Source organism: Thalassophryne amazonica, chromosome 11 (assembly GCF_902500255.1).
Source record: "Thalassophryne amazonica chromosome 11, fThaAma1.1, whole genome shotgun sequence".
Taxonomy (NCBI): domain Eukaryota; kingdom Metazoa; phylum Chordata; class Actinopteri; order Batrachoidiformes; family Batrachoididae; genus Thalassophryne; species Thalassophryne amazonica.
The window spans coordinates 50,365,987-50,384,260 of record NC_047113.1 but is presented as its reverse complement, the minus strand read 5'-3'; the positions used below and the strand labels follow the sequence as shown (position 1 = coordinate 50,384,260).

At 41.3% G+C, this 18,274-nt stretch overlaps 1 protein-coding gene across 2 annotated transcripts; it reads right to left on the bottom strand.

The window, feature by feature from the left end:
- Window positions 1–929: 929 nt before the first annotated feature.
- Window positions 930–18,128, bottom strand: efemp2a (EGF containing fibulin extracellular matrix protein 2a). Of its 2 annotated transcripts, none has more exons than XM_034181599.1 (11): window positions 17,853–18,128; window positions 13,987–14,058; window positions 11,704–11,752; window positions 11,371–11,559; window positions 6,438–6,560; window positions 6,188–6,304; window positions 5,976–6,095; window positions 5,728–5,847; window positions 5,423–5,549; window positions 3,090–3,285; window positions 930–1,886 (listed from the first exon to the last, which is right to left on the bottom strand). In XM_034181599.1, the coding sequence occupies exons 1-11, from the start codon at window positions 18,111–18,113 to the stop codon at window positions 1,713–1,715; spliced, it is 1,548 nt and encodes a 515-aa protein (XP_034037490.1). In that variant the 5' UTR covers window positions 18,114–18,128; the 3' UTR covers window positions 930–1,712. The 2 variants fall into 2 exon arrangements, with proteins under 2 accessions (XP_034037490.1, XP_034037492.1); XM_034181601.1 differs by having other exon boundaries at window positions 13,820–14,058; window positions 17,853–17,930.
- Window positions 18,129–18,274: the final 146 nt, after the last annotated feature.

The window sequence follows — 18,274 nt, the reverse complement described above, 5'->3', positions numbered from 1 at the left end:
CTGCTTCCTGCCCATCCTATAGGTGTGGCTTGCCAAGATCTTAGATCATATCTCAGTGGAGGTGCCAAAGTGTGGTCCAGTGCTCCCCCACTGCCACCCCAAACGGTCTTCCCACTCGTCTGTGTGGGCACTGCCAGACTCCGTGTGCTTGTACAGTGTCATCCTGTTTCGCTTGTTTTTTTTCCCCCCTGTATGAGTGCCAACAAGTAATGCCAGGAGACTGTACCATGTTCTTGCATAATGCCAGCACATACCTCCTACCTACCTACTACACACTTACACCACCATCACTCTGTCATCTGTGGCCTCCATCACAGGTCTATACTACATATTTCAGTTTGGAAGTTTTGTTACTTTTTTTCCCCTCCTCCCACTTGTGCATGACTTCATGGACAAAAACAAAAAAACAAAACAATCAGGATCAGTAAACAATTAGGTTATAAAAACCAACCCTCCGTTCAGGTTGATGCTATTCTTGGAACTGCTGTCAGATGGACTCTGTGTGATCTGCTGCCCCCTGGTGGCTCAACATTTTCTGCTTTAATTAGCGTTGTGGGTGAGTCATCACCCCACAGTGAGGACAGAGGGGAGGCGTGTGGGGATAGGGGGTAGCAAACAAGATGAGCGAATAGCTAGAAAATGTAAAATAAGGGCTTTCCCTCCTTTAGTTTCTTTATTTGTGAATCAGGAGAATCATACAAATTATTAATGTGAAGTGCTGCAACCATGTTCTCCAACTTTTTTTTTTTAAACTGAGTGATAAATTTATTCCAAATAATGGAGCAGTAGTGTTTTTGCAGATGAAAGAGTTGAAGTTTGCACATTTTGCAGCACGGGGGTTGTTTTGATTTAATGCACATAAGAGCAGAAATAGTTGACGCCCACTGGTTAAGAGGCTGCAGACGGGTGCACTGATACTGCACAACGTTAAGTGAAACATTGAAAGTCTATTTAATTACACCACCACACACAGATGAAAATGTATAATGTATAATTAATAATCACACCATCAAAAAAAAAAAAGGAAAAGTACAACACAATCTGTAATGTGACCAACCTACAAATGGCAGCAAGTGAGTGTGTGAACAAAGGACAGGATGGTGGAGGGTGAAGGAGGAGTGTGTGGAGGCTGAGGGCTGATCTGAGTGGTTATTGAGTCACATCTGTCAGGAAGAAAATAGGGGCAAGAAGAACAAAGCAACAAACACAACGGAACCAAAGGTAAAAATGTGAAGTGGTAAGTGCGGATTAATGGAGTGACGCTCAGCGTGAATCACTCCACCTGAAGGGAGACAGAAAATATGACACGTGCATTTCTCAACCCAAACAGATGCGATGATGAAAATCCTGTGTACACGTTTGACATACTGTGACACAGACCGATGGTGTCTGATAGGTGTAACGTTTAAAAAAATACAAAATAAAATCAGCTCAGGAGCAAATTTAAAAGAATTCATTATTTCAAAGCTGCTGTTTGTGTGAGACATTATTGCTGGAACATATTACTACATGTTCTCTATATTCTCACACTTTAATACGATGGGTTGACAAATGTGTGGCTTTTCTGATGACCGCTAAAAACAGCTAAAACATCACAGTGACTGGTTTAATAGACCTGTGCAGCGTTTTACAGCTTCACTTTACTTTTTTGTTTTTATGTTTCTTATCATCGCTCTCCATCTGTCTGTGTGTCCCTCCACTCTTCTCCTTCTTTAAAAGGTGTACGGCCCCACATAGATGGAGAGTCTGAGGACGGAGCTCGTCTGGTAGCTGCCCTGGTAGCTGAGCAATGGGTTGACTGACACCATCTCCAAGTCCACCGTGTACTCTCTGGGCCCAGACACGGCGCGAGCCAGCACCAACATGGCGCTGATGTTATTGATTTGCTGAGGAAGGAAAAAAACAAAAACAGTGAGCACATTTTTTTTTTTAATGCATAGATTATTATGACTGTGACATTAAGCACCATAACTGGAGTTACTCTGTAAAATGGTAGAGAAATATGGACATGACACAATTACTCATTTTGCTATCTCAAATAACGACAGACAAATCTGTGCATAGTTGTACTTGCGTTGACTATCAGTAGATCAAATTTTAAGCAGAGCCTGACTGATATTAGATGGTTAAAAAAAATGTGATAGATATATCTGCCAATATAACATTTCATTATCAAACTCATGAGAAAGAAATGTAATTCAGACTTGATGTTTTATAGCATGAACTTTATTATACATAACTAAATTACTGTGGGCAGTGTGATGGTCAGGTGGTTAATGCACTTGTTTCCACAGCAGAAGGTTCTCGGTTCAAGACCACCCCTACTCATTTGCTATAAAATGTGGAGTTGCTTCAGGAAGGGCATCGCGACCACTTGTGTCTTGTCGCTGTACAACACCCACTCTGATAGAAAATGAATGACAGTTGCTTGCTTTGACATGTTTCTTTTAGCTAATATGACCATGGGGTCATGGGAGTCCCTGCCATGCTTGACAGCATTTAAAAATTCTGTGGGAGTGCCCCCTGCTGACAAACTACATACTAACATCATATCCAACAGCCAGAGTATTTCTCCTCGTTTGGTAAAATTAAAGCATTCATTTTGGCAAAAATAACACCAATACTGATGTGTTCACAAAAGTCTTATATCAGCTGATATTATAGGACGATCAGTATATATCAGTTGGGCTCAAATTTTTTAGGTGTCTTCCTTTTGCCTTCAGGTGACAGCAGGAGATTGTTGGGGGGGAGTTGTGGTTGAACAGTCCCTATCATTATTGGCATCCCTGAATTTTAAGTCCAGAATTTAAAATGTTTAAAAATGCAAATTAAACCAATTTTGAATCATCAGAATATTCAATCGTACTGTATGTCTAAACATATCAAAGAAGAACCAAATAAAAGCTTTCATATAGTAAAATACAGACATAAAAATTTACACTGGCACAGTTATTGGCATACTTTGGTTACATTATACAGTAAATCCTCACAACAATGCAGTGGTGAGGTTTTTGTACCTGCAGTCAGAGAAACAGACATATTTCAAATGGCTGCCACCAAGTGGCTAACATGCTGGTTGGTGTTCTCACCCTGATGTAGAAGTCTCCATCATCATCACCAGAGCGAATGCGGAAGGTATTGTAAGCCCCCCGAGACACGCTGGTGGCCTGAATCTGGAAGATATCCGAGGGGACAGAACGCTCTGCTGTGATGCTCATATAACGGTGGACGATTGAAAAGGGAAGATCTCGACAGGTGGGTTTGTTGACAGGACACACACAGCGACTACGCACACACACGGTAAACAAACCAGAAAAGAACACACTGAATGCAAACCAGGATGACATATTTCTATGCAGTCATGGTGCTTTTTACAGTTGAATAACATCAATAAATACAGTAATGTGAATACAGGATATCCAACAAATTTCCAAATTAAAACAACACTAGCAAATGGAGATAATAATTAGGAATATTAAAAACCAAACAACATAACAACAACCCTGCATGTCAACTCAGCAATGTACAATTGCATCAAAAAAATCTTACAAATATAGAAAACACAAACATAACCTACAGCACGTGTAAATGTAATTTGATAACGTATCTGCTGCCAATTCAGAAAACATATCCAAACACAAAAATGCTTTGCAAAGCTCCACAACTCAATGGAAGAAGCAACACAAAGAGATGTTTCTACACAGACTTTTACTGTTCAGTGCATTCCAAATAAATAGATATAGCTCGGGTTAGAGTAAAATCATCAATAAAGAAAATAAATAAACTTAATCAAATCTGCTGACCAGGTAGAGGAAAAGTCGAGTGCCGTGATGCACTAAATGCTCCATCAGTTAAAGTCCTTCAGGCAGAGACTGCTTCTTGTGTTGTGGAGCTTTGCAGCATGTGCATTCTGTGAATTTACAGCCAACTCGTTATCAAATTCATCATTGCATGCACTGCAGGTTATACAGGTGTACTGCGTTAATTTTCGCAAGTAGGACTACACAAAACCAGACCGCGAGTTACCTGAAACCACGAGTTAATGAGGTAGACCATAAAAATTTAAAATTGGCTTATCTTGCCTTATTACAATAGTTTTGACCATTTGAAGCATGATTTTATTTTATTTTAACCGTTATTTAACCAGGTTTGTACTATTGAGATCGAGACCTCTTTTGCAATTATAACCTTTCCAATTCACCTAACCTGCATGTTTTTAAATGTGGGAGGAAACCCACACAAAACGGGAAGAACAGGCAAACTCCACAGGGAAAGGCCATAGGTAGGAATCAATCCCATGACCTTCTTGCTGTGAGGCAACAGTGCTAACTGCTAAGTCACTGTGCTGCTGTGATTCCTTCCTGGATGATGATGATTTCTTCACCTGGAGTGGGTTCGGATCCTCTTCCTCCTCATTGGGCTGTTGCACTTTAGCCATGAGGGGTTCATCAGTGTGGACAATTCTGGATGATTCAAAGTTGAATGTGACCTTTGTCTTTAGAGCATTCCCGCTGGTTCAGATTGAACTGGAATTTATACACACACCCACCCCTTGCACCCAAGGCACACGCCCACCCCTCCCAAAAAATTGTCAAATCAAAATGAACTTTTATACGGTAGTCAATTATTTTCGGGGCCCACAAATCGACCGCGAGTAAAGCCAAAATGCGACTTATACAAATGCGAGTTAACGGGGTTCACCTGTATTTGTTTTTACCTTACCCCTATTGTATGTGTGCTTGTCCAGGTTAGCTTCTACCTTTGTGAAGCAACTTATGGTAACTTATGTTGTGATTTGGTGAGATATATATATATGTGTGTGTAATTTTAAGTGTCATGACCCACATCGGCCACCATAATATCCTGACAGTCAAGTAGCAGCAACAGGGCATCAGACTGACTGTAGGATTAATAATAATAACAATTTAAAAACACTGTACTACAGAAGCAAATTCTATATATTGACCATAAAACAACCACTGGCCTGTTAGTAAATGGTCACCACTATTATTCAGGGATCATAGCATACAGCAATACAGCCAGCAGGGGGGGCTAAAATGAGAGGAAACTTCTAACATCTGGACAAATATTGAACAGTAGCCATTTTCCTAAATGTTTTTCTGAAACACTTTTTTATACAGCCAAATCATCTGGGAAGTGTTAATAGTGACCCACACCTGTTATTAATCCAACACTTGTTCACAACCTTAATAGTTTTCTTATTGCACTGGATCAGGTTCAAAAGAAAAGGTTGTGAAGCTGGCATCACGTGGAAAAACTAATAGGGGTAATCTTGCTGGTCGAATCATACTCAATACAGCGGCTAGCTGTATTCTGAGCTGATTGCCAGCACATACTTTAATAATTGGGAAAATGTGCGTTTCTACATGAACAGGCGCACGTTTCAGGAGGCACTACTCACTTCTCTGACACTTGTATGTAAGGATCTTGACATCGGTTGGCGTCAACACACTGATATCGTCCGTGAATATTCACACAGGTCTGCGACTCGGTGCACTGATGCGTCCCTGTTTCGCATTCATTTATATCTGGGGAAGAAAAACAGCCTGTGGTATTTAAATCTAACAGAACAAGACAGTACAGCACAAAAATAGAGCTGCTGTCAACCAGTGAGTAAGCGCTGACATCTCGAGGAACATTTGTGACTCTGAATGCACAAAGAGGAAGGTGTTAGGTTTGGGAGGAAACGGAGGCGGGTGTGCTTACCTTGGCATAATCTGCTGCCGTGCAGCTGGTATCCTTCTGGGCACACACAGGAGTACTTCCCTGGTTCGTTGACACACTGGTACTGGCAGAGGTAACTGGAATAGCTGCACTCATCATTGTCTGTCAGGTTTCAAAATATTACAATTAAATTGCTGTTAAATGTAGCAAAAAACAACCTAGACAGTCAATTCCATCAAGCATGTCCAATATTAATCCAGCTTCTCTAACAGACAGACTGGGCTGCTTACCGCTGCAGGTAAAGCCGTCAGACCCCAGTTCGTAGCCTTGGTCACAGCGACAGAGGAAGGTGCCATATGTGTTGTAACACCTCTGAGAGCAGGGGGCACCCATGTCACATTCATTCACATCTGAAAAGACGGGACATTATAGTGCACAGTGTACGATGGTGGCAAATGTGAAAGACTGATTTAAACTCTTAGCTGCAGCACTCGTCACTCACCAATGCACGATCTGTTGTTTCCAGCCAGCTGGAATCCAGGTTCACACTGACAGGAGAAGGAACCGGGAATGTTGACACAGCGATGTTGGCAGTACCTGTACCTGCACTCGTCGATGTCTGACACAATGAGAGAGGAATGATTACAGCCCCCTGTCTAACTAACGGGTCACATGTTATAACATTGTTCATATTTGCAACATCTCAGCCTGTTTCAGTCCTCTAGTTCCAAGACAAATGTACATGATCTCACCAATGCACTCTGTGCCAACCTTGCGGTAACCATCTGGACACTGGCAGGTGAAGGCACCCAGGGTGTTGATACACTCCTGGCTCGGCTGGCAGTCATCTTCATGCCGCTCGCACTCATTAACATCTGGATGTGTGGGTGATATAACATGTAAATCACAGGCACGAGAGACTCATGCAGCAGAGGTGAAATTTTTTTAATTACATTTTTCTCCTACTGTACAGCTTTTGTTATAATCGAACAAGATGTGTGTCATTTCAGTTACTGTCTATTTTATTTAAATATAAAGGGATTTCACTATAGCAAATCTTCAGTGGGCCTCCAAATATTGCAGGGAAAAAAAGAAACAAACATCAGAATTTTACTTGCAAAAGTTTCTGAGCAGTCATTCTAGTCTGTGCCCACCTGATCCCATCAGATCTCAGGAGAGAAACAGTAGGTCTTGATTAGTATTTGGCTGGGAGACCACTTGGAAACACCAGCTCTGTGTGTGTTTCTCCATGTGTAACTGAAGTTGTGTCAGGAAAGGCATCTGCCGTAAAACGTGCTAAACCCCAATGTGGATCTTTAGCAGATTCTCTGTGCTTCCCCCTCAACAACCAAGGACAGCCAATAAACAAACATCAATAACTTGTAAAAGCTTTTGAATGACTAACTGGGTTAATTGGGAAACCTTTGGCTGCATTAAGGTCCTAAATGAAGAGGCAGTGGCTCACAGCAGAAAAATTATACACAAACCCAAATCAGGAGAAATTGGGACAATATGGAAATGGAAAATAAATAAATAAATACACCAAAAAAAACAAACAAACAAAAAAAAAACAAAAAAACAAAAACAAAACAACCCACAAACAAACAAACAAACAAAAACAGATAATGTAGTGATCATTATATTGACTTTGACTTCTATTTCATTGCAGGTAGCATGAACCAAAGATATTTTGTGTTCTGTGTGGTTAATTTCATTTAATTTGCTAGTATACATCCATTCCTGTATTTCAGACCTGGAACACGTTCCAAAAAAAGTTCGGATTGGACTGTTTATTCTAAATATAAGGATTAAATCATCGCTTTTACAGCCAGTTTTCACAGAATGGATACATGAACATTTTCAAGTCACTGAATGTCTTGGCGTTCATTTACATCAATTTTTAATGTCCCCTGACATACAGTCTGCAGAGAAATAGAAGTAAATATTAGGATCATTGAATTTTTATTTATTTTTTATTTTTGCATTGTCCTTATCATCCCAACATTTTCTGATTTGAGGGCTGTATATAAGTGAGCACGTTTGATCCACACAACTCAGGTTCTGCCTTATAAACTATTTTGAAAAGATTTATGGGACCATGATCATACATACTTTATATCATTGAGCAAAGAGGCCCAAATTAACACCTAGGAATTATTGATCATTTGTTCTAAATATCCAACAGAACCTCTGCATCACACGGTAGTGTGATTGCGCAGTGGTTAGTTTGGGTTCAATTCCACCCATGCCCAGTTCCTTTCTCTGTTTGCATGTTCTTCCCTGTCTGGGTGGGTTTCCTCTGTGTGCGCCTGCTTCGTTCCATTTCCAAAGACATGCAGATTAGGGGAATTGGAAACTCTAAATTGATTGCATGTATGAATATATTTGTGAATATTGATGCAAGAGGACGTTGGCGTATCTCTACTTCTCACCCTTCTGTATAAAAACAACGTTGGGTTCCTTGGAAGGATTGACTTGGTACGTGGCTGGGAGACCACTTGGAAACACCAGGAGCTAACTTAATAATAGTAATAACTAAGAAACTGATGCTGCTGGAGGCATCACATAGAAATGTGACATCTCCCACCTTTAAAAGGGCACTCTGAAAATGGACGTGAAGAAACCTAAACAAAAGTTTGCATTTGATCACCAGGACACTTCTATCTGATGCCTGCGTCAATTCTGTAGTGGTGATACTGAGCAGGCTTTTTGATCAAAAGTATGTTGACTCCTGGGTGTTCAGTTGGACCTCCTTCCTCAAGGATGTAAAGTCACTATGGTCTCAAGTTTCTTACATAACAGACTGTACAGTTGTTCCTGGTACCAGGAATGTTGTACAGCTGATTATCACAGATCCAATATTTTGCTCAAGAACCCATGGTTTAATTTTTAAACACAAGGAGGCACTGGTTCTTCAGTTTGCCCATAATTATGCCAGTTAGTCATTCAAAAACTTTTAAAAGTACAGTGAGGAAAATAAGTATTTGAACACCCTGCGGTTTTGCAAGTTCTCCCACTTCGAAATCATGGAGGGGTCTGAAATTTTCATTTTAGGTGCATGCCCACTGTGAAATGGACTGCATTTATATAGTGCTTTTCCATCTGCATCAGATGCTCAAAGCGCTTTACAATTATGCCTCACATTCACCCCGATGTCAGGGTGCTGCCATACAAGGCGCTCACTACACAACGGGAGCAATAGGGGATTAAAGGCCTTGCCCAAGGGCCCTAAGTGATTTTCCAGTCAGGTGGGGATTTGAACCCATGATCTTCTGGACTCAAGCCCAACACCTTAACCACTAGACCATCACCTCCCCATCACCACTGTGAGAGACATAATCTAAAAAAAAATCTGGAAATCACAATGTATGATTTTTTAATAATTTATTTGTATGTTACAGCTGCAAATAAGTATTTGAACACCTGTGAAAATAATGTTAATATTTGGTACAGTAGCCTTTGTTTGCAGTTACAGAGGTCAAACGTTTCTTGTAGTTTTTCACCAGGTTTGCACACACTGCAGCAGGGATTTTGGTCCACTCATCCATACAGATCTTCTCTAGATCTTTCAGGTTTGGAGTTTCAGCTCCCTCCAAAGATTTTCTATTGAGTTCAGGTCTGGAGACTGGCCAGGCCACTCCAGGACCTTGAAATGCTTCTTACGGAGCCCCTCCTTAGTTGCCCTGGCTGTGTGTTTGGGGTCATTGTCATGCTGGAAGACCCAGCCAGGACCCATCTTCAATGCACTTACTGAGGGAAGGAGGTTGTTTGCCAAAATCTCGCAATATATGACCCCATCCATCCTCCCTTCAATAGGGTGCAGTTGTCCTGTCCCCTTTGCAGAAGAGCACCCCCAGAGTATGATGTTTCCACCCCCATGCTTCACGGTTGGGATGGTTTTCTTGGGGTTGTTCTTGTCCTCTAAACACGGTAAGTGGAGTTGGTTCCAAAAAGTTTTGTTCTGTTTTGGTCTCATCTGACCACATGACCTTCTCCCATGCCTCCTCCGGATCATCCAGATGGTCACTGGTGAACTTCAAATGGGCCTGGATTTGTGCTGGCTTGAGCAGGGGGACCTTGCTGCCCGGCAGGATTTTAAACCATGACAGCATCATGTGTTACTAATGTAATCTTTGTGACTGTGGTCCCAGCCCTCTTCGGGTCATTGACCAGGTCCTCTTGTGTAGTTCTGTGCTTTCTCAGAATCATCCTTACCCCACAAAGTGAGATCTTGCATGGAATCCCAGACCAAGGGAGATTGACAGTCATCTTGTTTTCCTTCCACTTTCTAATAAATAATCATAACAGTTGTTGTCTTCTACCAAGCTGTTTCCCTGTTGTCCTGTAGTCCATCCCAGCCTTGTGCAGGTCTACAGTTTTGTCCCTGGTGTCCTTAGACAGCTCAAATACTTATTTTCCTCACTGTAATTCCATAATTTCCGGAGTCTTTTGAAATCTTCCATGGTGCTAAAAGAGTTCTTTGGCTTGGTGCATGTAAACTGGTGGCCACTGAAAATTTGACATGCTGAAGAAAAACTGAAATAAATGTAATTATTATTTTAAGTAGGTTCATATGGATATAAAATAGACACCCTAACTGATTTACAGGGTGTCCAAAAAAAAGTGCCACAAAAATAAAGCCACAGAAAATCTATACACTTTTGGATACTGATATCTGTCATATGTCATCTTGAAGCATATCTCAGGGAATTTTATCTCTAGTGTTCATTTCTAATTGCCCTCAGTTTGTAAGAGTTTTGGCATTCGCAAGATGTGCTCAATATGTGCAGCGCTCCACAGGTTTGGCCAGCTCTCCTTTGTTAACATTGTGAACAGTTCTATCAGTTTGACACTTCTTTACAATCCTCCACATTGTCTTTCTGTCTGGAGCTTTTCTAACTGCAAAATGACTGATGTTGTTTGGTTTGCACAATCGATTTGGTCTCAAAGCAGAATTCCACCAGTTTCTCCTTTTGCTAGATTGTAAGCGGCATCCTCATTGGATGAGTCTTAGACCACATCAGAAGAAATTCCTCACTTATATCTTGATTTATGTGGAAAACAACAACAACAACAAAAAAAACAAACAAACAAACAAATTGAATTCAGATTAGCCGTTGCAGAATTAGAGTCATGATTTTGTGGCACTTTTTTGGGACACCCTGTAACACACATACTGTTTGATAAAATGGACTATGTGCAGCAGGAGTAAACTGGGTTTAAGCCAAGGTGTATGCAAATTTATGTCCAACACTGTACAGCATCTTCATTAATACAAAGATGGTGATTATGTTCCCTTGATTAGCACCTGACAGCTGAGGTTATCACATCATGTTAAATCACTGTTGTCTCACAGAGACCAGATGAACACCTCACATCCTCTATCACAAGTAGGCTTCTCGCCACGGGTATGGTTTGTAAAAGACAGCAGCTGTCCTCGTGTGAAATCTCCCAAATTCCAACACAGTCTGTCTGCCCCCCATGGACACATACTCACACCCACACACACTGCACAAACACGCTGCCTCCAGACTCAACACCTGCTACAGCCAACTGTTCCTTACAGTCTGAAGACACTGACAATAGCAGAATCACATGCACAAACATTTTAAATGATCACTCATCCTGTGGCCACCTGCCCATCTCCAACCCCTCTCACAGCATTAGCCACAACCAGACACCCACCCACGCAGCTGTCTCCCTGGGGTTCGTAGCCCAGAGGGCAGGGGTTAAAGGCCACCGTCGGAGTTATCTGAGGCTCTGGGGCTGGGATGAGCGAAGCGGAGCGGGGAAGGCAAAGGTACCCTCCGTAGTGGTTGAAGCACTTCATTTCCCCCTTGCACGCATCTGGAATGGTCTCACACTCATTTATGTCTGAAAGGAAATACACAGATGGAATATTAGGTACTCAGTGAGACATGCAAACAATGTGTGTAATTGTCAGGAAAAGGACAGAACAGGAAAGAGAAACGGCCCAAAGCTGTAATGATACAAAAGAGTTCAGTGCAGGAGGTTTACCTTTGCAGTGCTCAATCTGAGGGTCCCAACGATACCCATCTGTGCATTCCTACAAAGAACAGCAGAAGACCAAATTAAGAAAAGTTGCAAACAGCCCCTCTGAGCCAAGTATTTCCACGGCACATTTGTAGTACATAAATCTGTAGTATGGGGACTGAACGGGACAGAGAGAAGATAGTATTTATTTAGTGATATGCTGCCAAAATGACATGCTACAGCTATTAATGTATGTGTGACATGAATTTAAGTCACTGTTTAGAAATCGCTAATGTTTCAAGATTATGTGTTATTACTATAATCTTCACGGAAGCATGCACACAACTATAAAATATCAGAGTGTGCAGAGGGACTGGGGTTGCAAAAAACATTATTAACATCAATTAATTTAATTATTTCTATAATGAATTCGTCTATACAGTACAATTTATACAAATACTTGTTTCTATTTGATAATGTAAACCCCAAAGATATTACAACCCCAAATCAGAAAAGGTTAGGATGATCCAGAAAATGCAAAAATAAATAAATAAATAAATACAGTGATCCTTACATTTACTTTGATTTCCATTTCATTGCAGAGAGCCCAAAATATTTCATGTTTTGTGTAGTCAACTTCATTTGCTCATGAAATGAAGTTGAATAATCTCATCATGAAGCTCTATAAATAGTGATTCCAACAGACAAAAGCTGCACTATGCAGTTTTTGTGTCTTGGTGACTTCCCTCACTAGTCTCCTTTCAACACTGTTACTCACGTTTTGAGAACTGCCTACTTGACACAGATTTACTAAACTGTACCATGCTGTTTGTATTTCTTACTGATTGATGTAAATCAAGTCCAAGACACCTTCAGTGACTTGGAAATGTTCATGCATCCATCTCCTGACTTGTCTCAAGAACATTGGCTGTAAAAGTGTTGATTTAATCCTCATATTTAGAATAAATTGCCCAGTCACAGCTTTTTTTTGGAATGTGATGCAGGAATGAAGTTGACCACACAAAACAATTCAATTTATTTATATAGCGTCAAACCACAACAGGTGCTTCACAGGCGTGAAATATATTGGAGTCATACTGTCTGCAATGAAACAGAAATCAAAGTACGTACATGTAAGGATCACTGGGTTTTGTTTTTTGCCCTCAATATCATCCCAACTTTTTTAATTTGACGATGGAAACAGAAAAGCATATAAACATTTGAGAAGCTAGAACCACCCTGTTTTCCTTAGTGAAATGAGGTGTGATTAATAGCTTCCAACAATCAATTATCAAAATAGCTGACAATAACATTTTACACCTGTGCATGGTAGCACGTAAGAGTGTATTTTATGTCCTATATGTTCATTAGTGTTGTTGTGAAAAACACAAGTTTTCATTTGATTTGATCCAAACTTGGTGGAATGATTGAGGGTCAGCCAAATACAAAGTGATTTGATTTTGAGAAAAATCAGTTAACAGTTAAAGTCACAGGGTGATGTCAAAATTTAGGCCCAATGCTTATACAGCCCCTGAGGTCCACTGGTGCCAGTTCCTATCCCTGGATGTGAGTGAGTTAAAAGTCTACAACTGGATGGGACGCCAGTCTATCACAGGCTACTATTACTAAACCGACTAAAGTTATTACTAAACACTAAAATGGCCTCTCTTGGTCTCATAACCTTCATCCTTGAGTGACCTTATAATGTCAACCTCAAGGTCAAAGCTGTTTGACGCAAAAGGTTGGGAGCCAACATGGATTAAGCACGGTGGAGGGGTTGGATGCTTGTCAAAGATAAAGTTGTTCAACTTTGGACGGAAGTGATCCAATGTCAAAGAACCATAAATTGTGGTATCACTAAATTACAAAGGAATAATGTGCATGAATCCATCAAACATGTAAGGCACGGCGGGTGTTGCACACTGTGAATGCCCCTTGTTGTTTAAAGACAATCGTGTCTTGGAGTGTTATGAGGAACTAATTGCTATACAGAAGTATGTGGAAAAGTAAAGAAAAAGGAACAGGGGGCAATTAAACCCAATTACAAAAAGTGATATCATCAACCAGATATATAAAGGACAGGAAGGCAAGAAATAAACAACAGAAAGAGAGAAATAAGGAGCGATTCATCCATCCTTACCGCGTAGGTGTCACTTTCTGTAAGTGGCTGTGAAATAGCACTGCGGAGGAGCACATACACACATATGCACAAGCACAAGCTTGACACACAAGCACCCTGCATACTAATACACTAACTGGTGGGAGATGGGATAGGAAGACACATAAAACACAAACATGCACACTCACAAACACACAACTATCAGATGAGATGAGCCTGGCAGCTGGTGTCAGAAATGATGCAGAGCAGCAAAGAAGTACCTGTATTTTAGAGAGACAAGGACAAAAAGATTGGGGTGGGGGTGGGGTGGTACATGATAACAAAGTATTAAAACACAGAAAACACAAAATACTTCAATTCTTTCCCAATATCCTTGACTGCTCTGCTTCCAAACCCAGTGCTGTAAAGCTGTTCCCACAGCTGAAACGGATAAATCAACTGGAAGCACTGCAGCCAGTTTTTAAAGAGTGGGTCAACTTCCAGGATACTGCTCACTTTTTAATGTTTGTCAATCAAACATCCTTGCACAAATAATTGGAATGGATCGCTCTGCCAGGTCAAACACAAAAATTGTGACCTTGAGCTGGAAATAAAGTCAACATGACAGAAATACTTTTGATATGTGCGCCTCCCAGAAAACCCCATCTATCTACACACTGGCAGATGACAACTCAGTGGAATGAGAGTCCACTGGCGGAGTTTGGTGCGTGGTCAAGAGGAGCATCAGTGGAAGCACATAAATCTCAGCGTCATTTTTCAACATACGTAATGCATTTTACCATGTGTAAGACAAGAGTCTGCTTTTCCTCAAAATACTGTGGTTATGTGTCTGTATTATTGCATGTGGGGCTTTATTACACAGATCTGTGTACTACAGTGTATTTTTGAAGCATAGAGTACACTCATTACAGTATGTTTGCTGAGTATTCTCAGTCACTGGGCTCTGCTCCCAGGAGAGGCACAACCACCTTTCAGTTAACGCTCTTGGAGAGACAGTCTTAAGTATTTAAACGTAAGTTCTAGGTAAACAAGTTGCTTATTCCAGCAACCACAGACCAAAATAAATAAATAAATAAATAAATAGATGACAACATGCCAACTGAAGCAATTAAAAAACTAAGCAAATGTTTGCCAAGTGAGTGAGCTACAGCTCAAATACTTGACAGGAACGTTATAATCACTGACCTACTGATGTGTCCGTGTACAAAGACAGGCTCGCAAGTCCAGACACCGCATTTGCAGGCATGGCATATCATAGCACAGCACAATGAAACAAACAGAAGGCCACAGAGTGACGTGGACACCCCTCAAATACTCAATGGATGACATCAGACACCACTTTTGACCTCTGCTTGGGGAAATGAACCAGCAAAACATGGTTTTGATCTGTAAGGACAGATGGTAGCACATACCGCCATGCAATCAGCTGGCCGCAGTGCGTGACCTCTCTGAATTGGCCCAGTAGATGCTTGTGACCAGCAAATATGTGACCTAAAATCCAACCAAAAACAAACTGACCATCAGTCTAGGGTCCAGTCACTCACTGGCTACTGAATGTGGATAGCAGGGATGCATGGGTGTTGCCCCACTGCCACTGGAGATCAAGCAGTGGCGGACCTCTGGAATGCCCGTGGCAAGGATGTGGGAGCCAATTCTCAGCTGGGATGCCCTGCCACGCCAGAACTTTTCAGACTATCAGGTTCTGGGAAACCCCCCATGATTCACGTAAGAAGACAAATGATGCCAAACCACCAGCCACGACTCGCCCAGCCTCTCACCTCACTGTGTAGGAGGACGTCCAACAGTCCGAAAAATATAGCCCCAGCTCAGAAGTTCATCACCCAGATTTTGACTTCTACTGAAGTTAAATAAATAAAGGCTTACAGTAATACTACATTAGTGAAACCTAAAACCTCAATATATTCCAGCTTTAACACATACATGTACATTATTTGCAATGTCCATGGTGATAAAATAATCTACCAGAGTTACTATGGGGTATGGCTTCAATAATGGCAGGCTGACCAACCTTTAAATTCATGCAGTCTGCACAATTTGACATCTGTGACCAGGAAAAACACAGTTAGACCACATAGACACACAAGCTCAGACACACAAACACACAGCAGAAACAGAGAGATAGCCGTGTCTTGTATATACTTGTGTCTTTCTGCTTGGTTGTGCATAATGCAACCTGAGAACATGGTGGCCCTGTGTGGTTCCTGTTACAGTAGTGAACCTGCCAAATTGTGAGCACCGGGGGAGCATATCATCTCACACAGTTTACCCCTGAAAAGTTGTGTGAAAATCTATGTCCAATGACGAACAGTAGTCTTTATCTGCAAAGTGCATTAACCCTTAGGGTATATTTTCTCCATTTTACCACACCTTAAGAAACTCCCCTTTTAAGTTACATTATTTTTTAGTATGATGCCTGTGTGTTGCATATCAAAATGTTCTGAACAATCTCAGCTTTTTGAATTTGAGATATATATGTATTTGTCTAAAACACTGTATGAAGATGTGATTTATTAATCAATATTTGATGAAAAGTTAACCAGGAAGCAGGAGAGCATGATTAGGGACCTACGAGTTAAAGTGGCAACATGAATGGCTGTGTTTACATTAGACACTGAAATGTTCTCAAAAATCATTTTTGTTTTAAATGTATTTATTTATTTATTTATTTTTGCCAGATCACTCATGTTTGTAAATGACATGGCCGATCTGATTTACTTCTTGGTACACTCCCATCACAGTGACTGGATACAAATCAGATTGAAGTTCAGATATGCATGGTGCCCAAGTCTTTTTTTTTTATGATCTTGTATGGTCACACTATACTTTGAAAAGTTCAAATCTGTCACATGCAGACAAAATAACTAAGTACAAAAATCAGGGCTGCCCAATTTTGGGCCCATGGACTATATTTGGCTCACCCTCCATATGTTTTGTCTCACCATGGCAATTGACCAGTAGTTAAAAAAGCACTACATCAGCCCTTAGGCCCATTGCTGCCACTACTAATCAAGAGGCCAGTGCCAATTAGCAGCTGGGTGGACTGACAATGCAGATGAAGTTACCAAAGTACACAGACAAACTTGCTCTACATGGCAACTAACAATCTCTAAGCAAATTAATTAAGAAGTAGTATTTGTTATTTTGAAATTGTATTAGACTTTCAATCTTCATTTTTCATTAAACACATTTAATTTTAATATAAGTCTATGTATGTAATTCACATATCATCCATACACATTTTTTGCCGGTGCCCCACCCCCACCCCCACGATTAATTTAGGGCCCTTCAAAGTAAATAATTTAAACACCTCTGCCATGAAGCCAGATTTAGGTCACTTCAACTGGCAGTGTGAACTTGAAGTGATTATTGTATGTTCAGAAAGAGCCCTAATAAGCTGAAGACTGACTTTCAGGGAAGCAGCTCTCACTAGTTTTCCTAACCCATGTTGTCCTTACAGTAATGGGGAGCTGTCAGGTTTAATTACTGGGTGTATTCTGTGGAACAAGTGATAAAACACTCGGTCCACATGCAGGCAGTGTTTTGCACTGTGACGTCAAACATATTACTAGTGGACGTGTGTTTATTGTCGTGGTTGCCACCTGTCTCTTGTTTGAAAACAGCTGCTGAACTTTCTCTTAAGATTTAACTTTGAAACATCACCAAAATATGTGGCTGTCACGGTGTGGTTCATCACGAATTGGGAAAATGAGATTGTGACACCGAGTTTGCTGCGAAACATGGATGAGTTGGAAGAATTTTGCAATATATAATAATACACCTCCTGTGACTCAGATCCTTTCTTCTCTTCCTGTCTTCCCCCTCCCATTGCACAGTTACAAATCAAAACTATTCAGAATGTGCAGTGTTATCTTGGCTCTTTTAAGGAGTCAAGAGAAAAGAGCAGAGAGGCAGTGCATTTTCTGCCTGTCCCAGAAAGTCTCCTAATGATGTCGCAAACATCAGAATTTAATTAGCAGCTGACAATTTGACACCAACAGAATGTCAGACTTTGAAGAAACACAAGCGAACTCACTGATGAGTCTCGTAGCTCCGTCTTCCGTCCGCCGGTGTCCCCTCTGATCGGTGGCCGCTCTGGCCGAGTTGGCGTACAGAAGTGGTCCCTCAACTCCTGCCTGTATGACCCTGAGAGAGTGAGTGGGGAGACCGACAGCTGGAGCAGCTGAACACATGCAGGGAGGGAGGGAGGGAGGGAGAAAGGGAAAGACAGAAGAGAGAGAGGAAGGAGAGTGGGACAGCCCCTTCTTACCCCCCCTCTGGCCCCCTGCACTGCCATCCTCCACCCTCCAGTCCCCCACTGCTCTCCTTGACCCCCCAGGATGGAAATTCCTGGTCTGCGGCCCAAATACTAAATCCGTCCAAATCGTGGGCAGAACAACAACTCTCATAGATTCACACACTTTCACCCCCCACCCATCGTCTTACCCAATGCCCCCT